The sequence below is a fragment of the Babylonia areolata genome, chromosome 4, assembly GCF_041734735.1.
Source record: "Babylonia areolata isolate BAREFJ2019XMU chromosome 4, ASM4173473v1, whole genome shotgun sequence".
NCBI lineage: Eukaryota > Metazoa > Mollusca > Gastropoda > Neogastropoda > Buccinidae > Babylonia > Babylonia areolata.
Window position 1 is genome coordinate 38,781,095 of NC_134879.1, and position 17,555 is coordinate 38,798,649.

A 17,555-nucleotide genomic window follows, 5' to 3' on the forward strand; every position below is an offset into this window, starting at 1 on the left:
AGGGAGAAAAGGCACAACAAAAACGAACCAAGATAGAAGACAAGGAAGATTTCAGAAAAAAAGAAGGCTGAACACATTCCGCCTGTTGTTTCTACAGTGGTGTTCTTGTCTACTTGTTCCTGTAGTACAGCAGCAGCACCAACAGTAGTAGTTGACAACAGTACATCTTTTGTACTTAAAAAAGAAGTTCTGCACTGGTAGTAGGATTAGAATCAACATCAGCATCAGTAATAACATTCAGTGAAACACCATCATGATCATTCTTCATTTACAGACCGCGTCACACCATCCTAGAATCATGTCTTCGTCAAAAGTTTCGTTATAAGTTTGTTAATAGTGTCCTAGGTTGTTACTTAATGTCCTTGTTTTTGGACGGGCGCAATAACTGAGTGGTTAAAGCGTTGGACTTTTCAATCTGGGAGTCCCGGGTTTGAATCTTGGTAACGGCGCCTGGAGGGTGAAGGGTGGAGATTTTTCCGATCTCCAAGGTCAACATATGTGCAGACCTGCTTAGTGCCTGAACCCCCTTCGTGTGTATACGCAAGCAGAAGATCAAATACGCACATTAAAGATCCTGTAATCCATTTCAGCGTTCGGTGGGTTATGGAAACAAGATCATACCCAGCATGCACACCCCCAAAAGGGGAGTATGGCTGCCTTCATGGCGGGGTAAAAACGGTCATACACGTAAAAGCCAACTCGCGTACATACGAGTGAACGTGCGAGTTGCAGCCCACGAACGCAGCAGAAGTAGTCCTTGTTTTCTCCATGTCAGCGCTCTGAGCTCCTGTACTGAGGTGTATAACTACAACACCATCATCACCATCATCATACTGTGGAGCAGTGGCCTTGGGGTCATGTGCCTGACTGGGAGCCAGCGTCTTCGGGTTCGAGTCATATATGTATACAGGGATTTGGTCTACTGTCCCCCTCCACTAGACCTTGAGTGGTGGTCTGGGTGTTAATCTTCAGGAAGAGACAATAAACCCAGGTCTTGTGCGCAGGAGATACTTAGCGCACTTAAAAAGAACCAACAGCAACCAAAGTGTTGTCCCTGACAAAATTCTATAGAAAATTCCATTACGATAGTAAAACAAACACACTTGCTGACAGAAAACAGAGTGGTTCTGTGCCATCGGGACGCGTTCAGGTATGCGGAAAGCAGCCCGATTTTCACACAGAGCAATGTTTTGACCTCCCCCAACCCCCCCCCTTCCCCCACCACCAAAAAAAAGAAAACGATACAATACAATGATTATCATCACCATAACTGTCCTCACTGTGCTGTCCATGCCCTGATCCGAGTGGGAAAAAGGTGGCAGAATGGTAAAGAGTCCGTGAGGGTCTGGGTTCGAAACCCGCTCTCGCCCTTTCTTCCGAGTCTGACAGGGAAATCAAACTGAGCGTCTAGTCATTCAGATGTGACGCTAAACCGAGGTCCCGTGTGCATGCCTGCAATTGTCGCAATGGAAAAGATCCCATGGCAACGAGAGTGTTGTCCTCTGGCAAAATTCTGCAGAAGAAATCCACTCCGATAGGTACAAAAACATGTAAGCATGCACTCAAGGCCTGACTTAGCGCGTCGGGTTATGGTGCTGGTCAGGAATCTGCTTATCAGATGTGGTGTAGCGTATATAGATTTGTCAGAAGGCAGTGACGCCTCCTTGAGAAACTGAAACTGTTGAAGAAATCCTCTGATAGGCACACAAAATATCCACGCATGCACTCAAGGCTTGACAAAACGAGTTGGGTAAGGCCGCTGGTCAGGCCATCTGCCAAGCAGAAGTGGTGCAGCGCATATGGCTTTGTGTGAAGGCAGTGCCGCCTGCTGGACAAAGTGAAAGTGAAAGTGAAGGTAGTGGCTGACCTGTGAGGAGTGACAGGTGACCCTGGCGGCCTTGGTGCCCGTGCTGACCGGCTGGATGACCACTGTCTTCGTCACCCCGCCTCCCTGCTGGACCTCGCTCAACGCGTGGCTCGACAGCGATTTCTGTGCACACACACACACACACACACACACACACACACACAAACACACACACACAGAGCATATTTCTTATCTTCCGACACACTGCACGAGCACAGGCACACACACACACACACACACACGCACACACAGAGAATATTTCTTATCTCCCGACACACACACACACACAGAACAGATTTCGTATCTCCCGACATCGTACACGCACATAGAAGCGCGCGCGCGCGCGCACACAAACACACGCGCGCACACGTGTGTGTGTGTGTGTGTGTGTGTGTGTGTGTGCATCCCACTGCTTGAATTTGTGTGAACGCAATGAAACAGAATCCCACAACGTAAACCTCTTTCTTCCACTTGTCTCGCTGTGACGTTTACCCGCATTTCTCTTGCCTTTCGGACAGAAATGACGGAGGAGAAAACATCGTGTAGGAAGCCCGCCAGTAAAGGAAAGCTGCTTTGGGTCTGATGTAGATATCACTTAGCAAAATACATGGTGCGCGCCCGCGCTTGTGTGTGTGTGTGTTTGAGAGAGAGAGGGAGAGAGAGAGACGGACAGACAGACAGAGGGAGACAGAGACACAGACAGACAGGGAGGAGATCTCACCAAAGACTGTAACTCCAGCAGGGACACACCATGTTCATGCACGGCCATCAGCATGTCTTTGGGAAGAGTGGTGGTGCTGTTTTGCTGCACACACACACACACACACACACACACACCATACACACACACACACACCATACACACACACACACACACACACACATACACACACTGTTGGAACGGATATCTTCATCATGTGGGAATTCTTACACACTGGTGAATGACAGAATTCACAAGGACCGCCCTTCTCTGATCTGATTGATTGATTTATTTATTCATTCATTCATTTATTTATCTATCTATTTATTCACATTTTTACTTGTCTATTTGTTTATTCATTTATTATCAAATTCAAGCACACACACACCACAAATGAAGAGAGAGCGCGCTTGTGTGAGTGTCTGAGAGAGAGAGAGGGGTGGGGGGAGACAGAGAGAAAGAGGGGAGAAAGAGAGAGAACAGCATGCTTTTTTTAATTTTTTTTTTTACATCCACCCTCGCCCATTGACAAAAGCTGAAAGGTTCTTCCTTCGTAATCAAACCCAAACCTACCACACACACACACACACACAAAGATGCAAAGACACACAAACAAGCGGACAGACAGACAATAAAAGTTCAACAGGTAACCCACAATTAATCTAAAAGTGAGAATCGGTTTTAGGTATCTTTCGGTTTTGTCAATAGGTATATTTTAGACTCTGTTTCAAGTTGTTGTGGTTAGGTATGGTTTTTTTTGTGTGTGTTTTGTTTTGTTTTTTGTTTCTTTTTAAACTATAATTCCAGTAAGTACCCCCATTCTATGCGATACTAGACTTAAAAACTTAAATCTTTGGAAGTGGCATTATAAGCTTATGTATTGTTTTTATCGTTAACTGCGAAATTATGAATAACTGAGGGAGATGGGTTACCACATTCTATTTTGTGCATAAAAAGTATTTTCGTATTCAAGTTCTAGCTTCAATGGAAGGATATCAACTGACCTACGATCAGTAGGAGTTGATGAACATGATTTTAAAAGAACTAATACTAAAGCACATTCGTGCAATCTACCTAAGCTTTTAGACAGTATCAGCGTTAGCAGAATCCCACGACGTTAGAAGCACAATCTATGACTGACCGTATGTGAGCATGAAAGAATCGTTTCCGGGCATGTGCATTTAGAAACATATTTTACCTGGAATATTAACTGGAATATACCATTAACTGGAATGTTCTTAGACGATCTTTTACATGAGCAACATGCCCAGACCATGATAAACTATCATCGATAGGAACTGTTAACGGGCATGTGTATTTAGAAAATGTTCCCTTTTTGATAACTGGAATATTTTTTTAGACGTTCTTTTACATGCACAGACAACGATCAACTATCATCGATACCACTACCATGAACTTAGCGTGAGTTGACCGAACCCAAACCCCCAAAGAAAAGCCACCAAAGGCGGTGCAGTGATCAAATCAAATCAAATCAAATCACGGTGCTTAGAGCCTCGCCGACCACTAAGTCCATCTCAAGGCTATCGCCACATTAGCATCTACTTCAAGTCAAGGGTAAAAAAACAACAACAAAACAAAGAGAGTACTCTAAAAACTAGCAGTGGTGTAGGTATCATTGTTATTATTACTACTGTTGTTATCATTATTATTATTATTATATTATTATTACTGTGACTAAGCGCTATGCTTGCTCCAATACTTGCCTCACGCACAAGCTGTATCAGCAGATGACAGTTTTCTCAACTAACCCACGTGCAGAATGTGTGACATCACTCCTAGTTTGAACGCAAAGCTGCTTACATCATTTTGAGCTCGCCAGACAACCTACTCACGGCTTGACCAGTGTCGCGTCGCGGTATGCTATTGGCTGAGCTGGAATCTGTGTTTCTGCTTCACCGTAATTAATCAACAGCTCTTTTGTCAGATCAGTAAACTATAAGTATTATATACTGGCAGAATCGTCGCAATTCCATCTTTAAGTCTATTCCATTTGTGTTTGCCTACGTTAAACTGATTTCACGCAGTTTGTAATTTTCAGCGACAAGCTCGTTAAAACTGACCCTGTTTAGGTGACTTAAAGATTATAAATTCATCTTAAATAATCAACACTTCATTTTATATTCATTATAAAGTAGGTGTTAAGCTCTTTCTTTTACAACTTATCCGACGTAAATCGGTTCAGGGATCATTTAGAAATCTGTCACTGAACACCTGTCAGAAACACAGTTGTCATCGGATTTGGCCTGATTAGTGCCGATCTGCTTTGCAGCACACGTGACCAAAGCTGCTCACTCTCTCTCTCTCTCTCTCTTGCTGCGTCGCGAGCAGTGTGTTTGTCGTGTGTGTCCCCACAATGGCTGACATCTGACTAGGTATTGCTGTAAGTACTAGTGTGTAGAATGTGTTGATTTTCAAATTGTATTGTTTGACACAGTACTTGTGTTCATATGAGTATGTTCAGTTATTGCTTTGTTCAGTTATTGCTTTGACATGTTAGTCACAGCTCGGCTATAATTAATCTAAATAATTGCCATGTCGTCATATGCTTGGAGCAGTGTTCCATTTCATTTGATTCTTCTAACGTCACAGTCAGTGACGTCTTTGGACACTTATAGTTTGTTGGAGAATATTCCAGTGGGTGCATATGATGCGTTCTTTCTCATTTGCTGTCACTGATGAAGGTTAGTGTTTCACTGATGGTCAGTACTCTAAGATGTGTGTAGTATTCTGTTGTGGTGATTACAAGACAGTGTTTGATAAATATCAGTTATTGGTTAAAACTACCTGATATGTATCAGTCTGTTAATTGTAATTGAGTTATGCTCTCTCTGTACAGCTTACTCCAGTATAGTGCAACATGATAAACTGATTCATTTGAGTTACTTTGACACAGTATAAGTTTTACCTAATCTATACTGTCAGTGTACTTTCACTAAATCAGCATAGCTTCAATCACTTTACCTGCACTATTTAAATGTATTAGAAATGTCATTTGATGTCAGTGTTTGGCCTTTTTTTTTTTTTTTTTTTTTGCTGCCCCATCATCTGCACCGTTTCAGTGCATTATTCCCACACCGCTCATTTTTAGATTCCTCAATACACGGCCACACCCGGGTTCGTCCGTCGCAGTTCCAGCGTCGGCAGTCAACAGGGAGCCATCGATGTTAGGTCGCCAGGAGGCCACACACCAGAGGAAACCCTGCACTGCTGCTGAGTCACTTCGGTGGTGTTCAGTGGTGCCTGTTCTGTTTTAACGTACTTAGGACACCACCTACTAAGCCCCCTACTAACGACAATAATGGCTTAGTCGCGGAGACAGAGTGAGTGAGCGTCCTTCCCAGAGTGGAGACCGCCACCATGCCCCTCAAACAACAGCCCCCCATGAATCTGCCGACACTGACGAAATTGACAGGACTCACCCCAAGCACGGAAGTGGAGGGTCATCGAAACTGAGGTCACCACGAGAGCAGGGCATGAAAGGCCACAGACTTTGAGACTATTTTATTTATATTGATCACGATGAAGGAGGAGGATGACGATGATGATGACGATGTTGCTATGGAGGTCCATTTTGGTTTGGGGTTGCGTGACAAGGCTGTACTCTACGCTTCCTGTCATAATGATATCCCGGCGTTAACCAGGCCCGAGAGATACAGACACTTGCAGTGTTGGTCAGGTAATTAGAGCAACACACCCAAAGACGCATCCTTGAAGTGGATAACACTCGACTGTGTGGTCCCAGTCTCCCCATTTAAGCCCACAGCACACTCAACTCTGGGTAGGAGCCGGCCACGGGCCGAAAAACCCACCTCCGCTGGGATTTGAACCCGCGTCCCCCAAGCCGTCAGTCCGCGACGCTAACCACTTCGCCACAGCTGCTGGTTCAGTGTTTGGTCTTCACACATATGCATAAGTGGTAGTCTTTCCATGTAATATGTATACATGTGCTTTATTATTCATTTGTGCCAACATGATGTGCTTAATGACATCTGTTTACTTGTGTCTGTTCAGGCACTGTCTTCTCCATCTCTTCTTCTCTTTTATCTTCTCTTCTTAGTTCTTCTCTTCTCATCATCTTCTCTTCTAGTCTTCTTCTGTTCTTCTCCTTTAGTTTATGTCTTCTTTTCTTAGGTTCTCATCACTACTGTAAATAAAACAATAGAAAAACCCATTTGTGACTGGCCTCTATATGTTCCTGGCCTGTGCGCGGGAATTCTTCTGGTCTATCCTTTCATTCAATCAATCATCATTTAGTTAGTTCTTTTGTACCGTACCCTTGAATAACCACTGGGTACACGGCTACACTACTATTATTGATAATTACCGTTATTGTTGTTGCCATTATTTATGTATTTGATTATTCATCTATGTTATAAATTCTCCTTGATTTACGGGCTTATTTATTATTGTAACCTACTTGTTTATATTTGAAGGTCGTTTTACATGTTTGTTTTTTTAAATTTCTTATAACGAGTGTGAAATGGAGACTGATGGCGGGCGCATGGATATTTGATGTAGCTGAGACTGTGTGCTTCTGAGCGTATGCAAATCAGATGAATGGCTTATGCATGTCTATATTTGTACTACATAGGATTTAACTGCGTGCCGCCACACCAAGCATCCCCTTTCAAGGACAATGAATTATCTCGTGATCATGAGGTACTGACGGACACAGGGAAGAGCGTGGCCCCGAAGAGCGCCCAGTGCCTGAGGACGGCGAGGAAGGCCACGAGGGCCTGGTGGGCCGTCAGGTGCTGGTTCTGCCGCTGGCCCCTCTCCACCTCCTCCACCCGCACCTTGCCCCGCATGGCCCGGGGCAGGATCCGCATCACGGAGCTGTCGGCACACAGGGCGGCACCGCTCTACGTCACTCAGGCACCATGGTTACTGTAGCTGGGCACCACTTTCACTCGCACGCACGCACGCGCGCGCTCGCACACACACACATGCACAAACACACGGCACACACACTCACTCACTCACACACACACACACACATGCACAAACACACGGCACACACATACACACACACGCACACACACACGACATGCACACACACATAAACATGATCACGTTCACCCGCGCAAACACACACACACGCACACACACACATACACACGACACACACAAACACACGACGCACACATACGCACAAACATGAGCACGTTCACGCGCAAACGCACTCTCACATACCCATACAGCAAAACGCACAGAAAGATGTGGGCATACAGATAGAAGAAATTAGTACACAGCAGGGAAGCTTTCCGACAGAAGCACACACACACACACACACACACACACGACACGACACCACACACACGACCCGTGCACACACATTCACAAGTACACGAAACCAGAGACACCCAGACTGGGTATTACTGCTCTCAGTGATTCAGCACACGCATCGCAGTCACATTCAGAACATGACGATTCACCACACAGCAGGCACTGCACCACAACTGAGCGGGCGGCAGGGTGACGTCACTGACCTGTAGTCCACGTCAGCAGTGCTCAGACTCCTCATCTCCGCCTGGATCTTCAGGGCGCACAGCTGGGTCTGGTCACACAGCACAGCCACCGTCAGTGTCACAATGACAACAACAACGACAATAATGATGATGATGATGATGATAAGAGCAAGAACATGAAGAACAACAAGAACAAGAGGAAGAGCAAGGAGAAGGAAGAAGAAAAGACAGAAGGTGGAAAAGAAGAACGAAAAGAAGAAGAAGAAAAGAAGGGGGAGGAGGAAGAGGAGGAGGAGGAGAAGAAGAAGAAGAATAAGAAGAACAACAACAAGGATAGGGATGAGGAGGAGGAGGACTGAGAAGAAGAAGAAGAAGAAGGAGGAGGAGGAGGAGGAAGAGGAGGAGGAGAAGAAGAAGAAGAGAAGAAGGGGGAGGAGGAGGAAGAAGAGGAGAAGAAGATGAAGAAGAAGAAGAAGAATTCACGTGGTTCTGTGACATACCACTTCGTTCAGTTTATTGTGACATTTTCTGGATCTTCAGGGCACACAGCTGGGTTTGTTCACAAACACAACAACACTAAGAAGAATAACAATACTATGGGTCTATGGACACAACACAACACAAAACAACTCAACACATAACGACACGACACCCTGCAGTATCTGTCTGGATCTTCAGGGGACATAATCGGGTTTGTTCACACAACACAAAAAGAACTTGAGTCATACGGTCTGCCTGGGCCTGTCAACATCTGTCCAATTTCGTGAATCACTGAACAAAGGGATAGAATCAGAAACGATGAACTGTATCAACAACTGGGCTGGCTGTCCGCTTTCTGGTTAGCTGGAGAACGAAATTACATTCTTCACTGTCTTGTTTGTTTTTTTTCTTCTTAAGTTACAATTGAACACAGACAAAACCGAAGCAATGATCATAGGAACTAAACAAAAACTCTCTTCCATCACAACTGACAAAATCAATCTTCGTAGTACATCCATCCCTCTTTCCAGTTCAGTCCTTGACAACACACTGTCCATGCAAAAATTTATCAGTCAGACATGTCAATTGCGACGCATCAGTTCCATCCGGAAATATCTGTCCATCGACGCAACATCTGGATTTTTCGTTTCTTTCGTTCTCTCTCGCCTTGACTACTGTAACTCTCTATTGTCTGGTTTGCCTGCTTCATCCATTCACGGGTCCCTTCAGCGCATACAAAATTCTGCTGCCCGACTCGCCCTCAGAAAGAAAAGATCTGAGCACATCACTCCTCTTTTGCAACAGCTTCGTTGGCTCACTGTCTCACACAGAATAAAGTATAAGATCAGCACTCTATGTTATAAATGTATTCATAAATCTGCCCCTTCTTATTTTTGTGGCTGCCTTCACCTCTACACTCCATCTCGCTCACTACGATCGGCTTCGGATCCACTATGTTTACGCATACCCGAATTCAAACACTCCATCTCTGGACCTTGCATTTGGAATGAACTTCCTCTTTCGCTTCTTCAGGTCTCCGCACTCAGCTCTTTCAAGTCTGGCTTTAAAACCCACCTCTTCACAAGATAGCCTCCCTTCCCTGCCTCTTCCTTGTCTTCAGTTTTAGAATTGTGCATGCGTGTGAATGACTGGTGTGAAAGTGCTTAAATTTGTCTCTGCACAAGATTCAGCGCTATACAAATCTATCATTATCATTATTCTATTTTCATTATTATCATTCTATTTTCAATGTCTGTTTATTCCATTTTGTTCATTTCATATAGTTTTGTCAGTTCAGTTTGACAGTGGATTGGAATATGTCATAAGGAAAATAATTAAAGAGCCTGAAAAAAAAAAACAACAACCAGAAACTTCTCCAATAATAATCTTTTGAAATGTGTAGAAAGAAAAGATGTACACAACTAGGCCTTTGGAATGAGAAAAGGGAAAGGGAGTGAAGAAAGAAAGAGGTTGCAAGCCAGTGAAATAATGAGAGGCAGAGAAAGAGAGAGAGAGAGGGAGGGATAGAGGGAGGGAGAGAGGAGAGAGAGGGAGGGAGAGAGGGACACACACACACACACAAACAGGTTACAACCCATTTTCCTTCTCCTGGAGTGCAGATAATCAGCCGTGTGTAGATTCAGTGAGCTGGGTTCCCCTCTTTGTGCTGTCTGTCTTTTACCGAGCTTGAAAAACAATTGCCGAGAATTTGCATGCCTTGTTTATTCAAATTTGCATTCCAAAACAAATCCTGGCTGTTTAATTAAAGCTTGGGCTTAAAAACAAAAAGAAATCCTGATGGCCGATTATTGTGTAAAGAAAGTCTCTTTCCCCAGCGTGTTTTTCGAGTAATAAACTGGTTTTTATTCACGTAGTTTTATTTTTTGAGGTTTTTGTACTACTTTTGGGTTTTCTTTGGTTTTTAAAGAACTGCCGTGCATTCAGCCTGGCAACGGCTCCTTCGCGTGGGCCTGGTTACGCTGCTCAGGGGTCAGGCATCTGATTAGCAGATGTATTGTAGCGTATATATGGATTTGTCCGAACGCAGTGTCGCCTCCTTGAGAAACTGAACTGAGCGGCCAAGAAAGTCTATTCCCCCCAGCGTGTTTTTCGAGCAATATAGTGTTTTTTAACGCTGTATCGTCATTACTTTTACGGTTTTTGTTTGTTTGTTTGTTTTTGCTTTTTGGGACTGGTTTTAAAGAACTGACGTGTACTCAGCCTTGAAATGGCTCCATTGCAGCGGGCCGGGGGTGTTGGTTACGCTGCTGGTCAGGAATCTGCTTATTATGAACTGAGATGAACTGTAAAGAAAGTCTATTTTTCCCCAGCGGGTTTTTCGGGTGATAAACTGGTTGTTTTCAATTATGTATTGTTTTTTTTTCGGGGTGGGGGGTGGGTGGGGTGTGTGTCTTTTTTTGTTGTTGTTGTTGTTGTTGTTTTTTTTACATTTCTTTGGTATTTCTTTGACTGGTTATTAAGACTTGACGTGTATTCAGCCTTGAAATGGCTCCTTTTCGGTGGGTTGGGGCGATAAACATCACATGTGATGGTGATGTGATTACATGACATGACATGTGATGATGTAATGTGATGACATGACATGTGATGACTTTAATGTGATGACATGAGGTGATGTGATGACATGACATGTGATGTGGTGGCCTTAATGTGATGACATGACACGTGATGATGTGATGTGATGACCTGTGATGTGATGAAATGAGGTGATGTGATGACATGACATGTGATGATGTGATGTGATGACCTTAATGTGATGACATGACACGTGATGACCTGTGATGTGATGACATGAGGTGATGTGATGACATGTGATGTGATGACATGAGATGTGATGACATGAGATGTGATGACCTGTGATATGATGACATGAGGTGATGTGATGACATGAGATGTGATGTGATGACATGAGATGTGATGACCTGTGATATGATGACATGAGGTGATGTGATGACACGACATGTAATGTGATGACATGAGATGCGATGACATGACCTGTGATGTGATGATATGGTATAATGTGATGTGATGACCTGTGATGTGATGTGATGACCTGTGATGATGTGATGACACGACATGTGATGGTGTGATGTGATGACACGACATGTGATGATGTGATGTGACAGGACAGTCCCAGGGCAGCAGCGAGCACTCACTGCATGTTCCGGGGTGAGGGGCACCCTCTCCTCAAAGACGTCCTGGATCAGCTGGTGACACACCATCTCACACTCCACAGGGTCCTGGGGGCTCACGTAGGGCTCCAGGAAGAGACGTTTCTGAGACACACACACACACACACAAACACATGCACGCACACTCACACACACACTCATACATACACACACACACACACTCATACACTCACGCAAGCACACACACACATATACACACTCACCCCACACACAAACATACACACTGTATTTGTTTGTTTGTTTTTTCTTCAACCACAGTTTGAACTCCACAGGTTTCAGAGACCGAGGATTATTGTGCTTGTGTTTGGGGCAGAACAGGGAGTGGGTGTGAAGAGAGGTGGGAAGGGTGTGTGTGTGTGTGTGTGTGTTGTGTTGTGTTGTGTGTGTGTGTGTGTGTGTGTGTGTGTGTGTGTGTGTGTGTGTGCATGCGTGCGTGTGTTCTTCTGTTGGAAATATCCCCCTGCTGTGTGTTTCTTCTATCCGCTGCGTATGCCCATGTCTTTCTGTGTGTGTGAGTGCCTATGGGCATGTGTGTTTGTGCGTGCGTGTGGACGTGCGCATGTTTGTCTGTGCAGATGTGGTGTAGTGAATATGGATTTGTCCGAACGCAGTGTTGTCTCCGTGAGAAACAGAAACTGATCTGAGCACGCGTGTTGGACAGCGAATGCGTTAAGGCGCTCGTACCAGAGAGTTTGTAATCAAAGGGAGACTATTGGACAGTGCAAAGAAAAAGCAAAAACGTCGACTACTGGTTATTTCCCTTCGATTAGGAGCTCGGCTTCCCTTGAATACTCACTGAAACGATGCACATGAACGATGGTGAATGGCTTTGCAAGCACGGCTTTCTATTGAGGGTGGAGAACTTTCGTAACAGTTTTGAATACTGACGTGTTTTTGTTTTTTCAATAACAACTGTAGGCACGATTCATTTTGAAAGCAACGTTTGAAGAGATGCTTGAAAGAACCCCTTCAGCTGGCCTTTGAGCTGCACGGAGTATTGAGCAATCATATCTACTACTACTACTACTAATGATAATAATGATAAAACAACAACAGCAACAACAAAATAATAACAACATTGCTAATAATAAATTGAAAGCATACCAATCACAGACAAAACAAAAAACTTCAAATGCGCACATAAATATTTCCCCATAGTTATGACAATGTACGAATGTAACAGCACCACCATCCCCTGTCAGCATTAGAGGACAGACACAGTGTCCACACCTTGAAGTCCAGCCTACACTCCAGCCCTGTTCCCTGACGGGCCGCGCGCTCCCAGCGGTAGATGACGTCACACAGCCTGGAGTCACCGGCCATGGCTCGTGACGTCTGTTCCCCTGCAATACGTCACATATCGCGTCACCATGACGTCATGGATACTCACATACACTGTGACGCACAGCTTGAAACAGACAATGAATGCTTTGGTGAAACCGTTGAAAGAAAGAATTTAGCTAAATCGACGAACAGAGAAACTGGCACTACCTGATTAAGTGACTGGTTAAAGGTGCTGGTAACAAAAATAAGAGAGCGGGAGGGAGGGAGAGGGAGGGAGAGAGAGGGAGAGAGAGGCTTTTGACGCTTTAATCTCACTGGCCACGTGGTCCTTACGACATGGGTGAACGCGTTAACAGAGAGAGAGACAGAGAGAGACAGAGAGAGGCTTTTGACGCTTTAATCTCACTGGCCACGTGGTCCTTACGACATGGGTGAACGCGTTAACAAACTTTCATTGCATAACAAAATACTAGAATAAATGAATGAAAATCGTGAAAGCAAATTCTGAAACAAAACAAAGTTATTCCCTCGAAGAAAAATGGTAGCAACTAACAAGCCACCCAACACATAATAACTCCGTTCAATCATCCATCAGTGAAACAGACTCCAACACTGGCTATGGAAAAAAAAAAAGTCAAACCTGTCTTAACCACACAGTTTGTATCTGTTTGTAGTGATGTTTGCCTAATCTTCAAAGCTTCTGATATAGAATTAGCCATCAAGAGAGACATAGAGAGAGAGAAGCTGTGCACTACAAGTCATTTGTCACTGTAAATAAGAACTAAGCAGTTGTTTCAGACTTGAGACACTGAGGGTCTACACCTAACCCCCCACTGCCACCATCCCCGGTCCCCCTCCGCCCCCCCCCCCCCGCCCCCCCCCCCCACAACACCTACACTCACCACCACTTGTGGTCACCTCGTACAGGGCAAACCCTGCCGCGTCCGACCTCATGCCGACCTTGACCTTGACCTTGCCGATGACCTCCTGACAAGTGGCGGCCGAGTCCAGCTGCACCTCGCAGTGATCCCCGGTCAGAAAGTACACCGTCTGTCTCAGGGACTTCCTGGGGCGGGCACGCACGCGCACACACATGCACGCACACACACAGAGTTAGATAATAAATAATCTGACGTTTCGTCGGTGTCGAACAATGTGGTCAGGGCGCTCGAAGGAGGCACCAACATTTCTGGACATATTGCACTGCATTGTATTGTGTTGCATTGTATGACAATGTATTGTTTTGTGTTGCATTGCATTGCGTTGTGTTGTATTGAATTGTATTGTCTTCTTGCATTGTATTGTGTTGAACTGTGTTGCATTACACTGCACTGTATTGTACTGCATTGTATTATGATGGATTACATTGTATTCTACTGTGTTGCATTGTTTTGCATTATACTGTGTACCATTGCACTGCATTATATTGCATTGTACTGTAGCATTGCATTGTACTGTATTGCATTACATTGTATTGTTTTGTGTTGTATTGTACTTTGTTGCATTGCATTGTGTTGTATTGCGTTGCATTGCATAACAATGAATTACAATGTCTTGTATCATATTGCACTGCATTGTCCTGCCCTGCCTGCTGGCGTTCCACACCCCGCCTGCAGCCCCATGTGCGTTTGGGACTTGAGGCTGCGGGACACAGCCATGTGAGTCCACCAAAGATAGCACAACGCAACGTCATCCTCAGCCCCCCGACAGATAAGCATGCTATTGTGTATAATTTCGTCACAACACATTGTACTAGTGTGAAATTCTGATTGCTCTCCCTAGGGAGAGCGCATCGCCACAGCGCAGCGCCACATTTTTCCCCCCTGTCTGCTGAGTATTTCTTTTTACGTTAACGTGTCTTTTTCTGTAGAATTCTGCCAGGGACAAGCTTATTCTTGCCGTGGAGTCTTTTACGGGCATCATGTGCTTGCTGCACATGGGACCTCGGTTTATGGCCTCGTACTAAAGATTAGCACCCAGACCACTAATAACAAAGGTGTGGTGGATGTGTGTGAGGGAGGTGTGTGGAGGAGCGAAACTCCAAGTCACCCAGCTCCAGTGACCCGGAAGTTCTACGGCTGTGTGGAAGATCTGCAGCTGCCTTCATAGCGGAGACTGGGGTGTCCAAGAAGAAGAAGAAACTGCAAGTCTGTGCAGGACTCACACCCAGGAACACTGGCTTCCTAGTCTGGCGTGTCACCACTGGGCCACAGTGGCCCCGTGTCAATGGCACCGGGTGTGTGTGTGGCCCACCTGAGGGAGTCACCCACCCATTCCCTCATGACGGAACCACACCTGGTGATGGAAGTGATGGACCTTACACGGCCCTGGATGGTTCCCAGGCACTGGTCAGTGGTCTGGACATTCACCTCAACGCCCTTTGTGTTGATCAACAATCTAACTAGCCAAATAGAAGAAGCAACCAACCAGACAGAAAGAAATATTTCAAAAAGAGAAAAAAAAGAAACAGAAAAAAGAGAAGGCTAACCGGTGCATAATTCCTGTGGATATGTCATTATCAAATCAAGTCCGACTGAGGCATGTTTGCAAAAATCAAACATGAAACGATGAAACGAATACAGAAAATCCCAATTAAAGCATACGTAAAAATTGTTTTGCAATGCTTCACACATAATACTGATGTGTAAAGCTATTTCGTGTCATAAAAAAAGCATTTGTATTAAGTAAATCTGTGAGAATTACTTTTAATGAAACTGATGACAAACAATAAAAATGTATTGACGACATTGAGAGTTGTGTGTGTGTGTGTGTGTGTGTGTGTGTGTGTGTGTGTGTGTGTGTGTGTGTGTGTGTTTGAGCGTGCACGCGTATGTATATATATATATGTGCACGTATGTGTGAATGTATGTTAGTAAATGATATCCAAATACCTTTTTGGTACGGTCGTGGTAAATGAAAAATTTAAAAAAAGAAAGAAAAAAGAACACGTACCTTTGTGTAACACAATGGATTTCATGAATAGACGGTGGGTATTTCCGTCTCTTTTTCTCCGAATTTCTCGTTAAAGACTGCACAACACACACACACACACGATCGCACGCACGCACGCACACACACAATGATGAAAACTGCATTATCTTTATTACCCCTTTGGGTCCAGAAGCGGGTGGGGTGGGTGGTTAAGACCTTAATCGAAAATCCAACACAAACAAGTCACAAACAATGTAAAACAGTTTTTTTTATATAGAAATAAGGTGCTGTAACTGCGAGAATTTAAATTAACGCCATCTAGTTTCAAGACAAAATAAGTAATTAAAACTAAAACAAATAAACGGACAGGAAAAGGAGAAGAAGAAAAAAGAAGAAAAAAGAAAAGGGAGGACAAGGAAGAGGGAAAGATGACAACAATGAATGAAAAAAAATCAACAACTTGGTGAAATGGTAATCCTAACTTCAAAAGTGAAAAACAAATTAAGTAATCATTGCAAAGAACTACTTAAACAAAAATATAAATTTCTTTCATAAAAAAAAAATCAGCAATCATCTTGCAAGAATGTAAATCATGTCTAAAAAAATAAAAAACTGAAAAGCAAAAACCAAAAACAATATATAAAACCTAAATGATACAATCACGCACTTATGATGACGATGATGAGAGAGAGAGAGAGAGAGAGAGAGAGAAGAGAGGCGGAGGGGGGAGGGGGGCAGGGAGACAGAAAGCGGAGGATGAAGGAAGGGAGAGAGAGAGAGAGAGAGAGAGAGAGAGAGAGAGAGAGAGAGAGAGAGAGAGAGAGAGAGAGAGAATGCAATCGTCACCACTAAAAGGTTTTCGATATGTTTTAACTTCTTTTACCAATCAAAGGCTCAATACATTTCAGACAAAATACCACCCTCCTTGTTCTGCTATGATTCTTAGAGTCTGAAAGTCCCTGATCATACGTTTCTGACCGTGCACATACCGACACCTTCCTCAGTGACATGCTTTGTTTTCACGAGCACACACTGCCAAGGGCCGCCTTTGGCATTCACCTTAACCACAGCTCAGACTCACAGCCAACTGCACAAAACACCACCTCAAGCCACAAGCTTCCCTGCAGGTATCTCGTTGCTCTGTCCACTCAAGTCAGTCTAAAGCAGACATCTTCCACAACGGAAATCACCCCTCTGGCAATAGACTGAACGCAGCCTAAGTGGAAATGTGGTTTCCAGTGTCCACTACCGGGTCCTGTACAAAACCTGGCTCAGCAAACCACTGACATTTTGCTGGAAACCAGAGGGCAGAAACTGGTCACTGTTGCAGGCAGTCACACTCTCAAATGACAAAAGAAGGTAATTTTTTTTGCCAACTACTGCCTGAAAAATGAAAAGCTTCTGCCGTTCTGGAGATGGAAGAATGTCTGGCAGTTTAAAGGAGCACTGCTGGCTTGTGGCACGTCATTTTCGCTGAGCGTTTTGCCAAGTGAATATCAATATCTGCCTGTCAAATATGGAAAAAAAAACACTTGCAGGGATGTTTTGGTAATGTCCAATTTTAGCAACCTAAATTCCTGGAGCTATATGCA

At 44.3% G+C, this 17,555-nt stretch overlaps 1 protein-coding gene across 1 annotated transcript in view; it reads right to left on the reverse strand.

Annotated features, from left to right (window-relative positions):
- Positions 1 to 17,555, reverse strand: part of LOC143281456 (uncharacterized) — a 56,780-nt gene that overhangs the window by 24,844 nt on the left and 14,381 nt on the right. The window contains exons 12-20 of the mRNA XM_076586668.1: positions 15,286 to 15,389; positions 14,638 to 14,673; positions 13,935 to 14,098; positions 12,979 to 13,091; positions 11,713 to 11,832; positions 8,078 to 8,145; positions 7,256 to 7,424; positions 2,589 to 2,672; positions 1,868 to 1,990 (exon numbers count right to left, since the gene is read on the reverse strand). Of these exons, the coding sequence (XP_076442783.1) occupies positions 1,868 to 1,990; positions 2,589 to 2,672; positions 7,256 to 7,424; positions 8,078 to 8,145; positions 11,713 to 11,832; positions 12,979 to 13,091; positions 13,935 to 14,098; positions 14,638 to 14,673; positions 15,286 to 15,389 (981 nt within the window). The remainder of the gene's footprint in view (positions 1 to 1,867; positions 1,991 to 2,588; positions 2,673 to 7,255; positions 7,425 to 8,077; positions 8,146 to 11,712; positions 11,833 to 12,978; positions 13,092 to 13,934; positions 14,099 to 14,637; positions 14,674 to 15,285; positions 15,390 to 17,555) is intronic.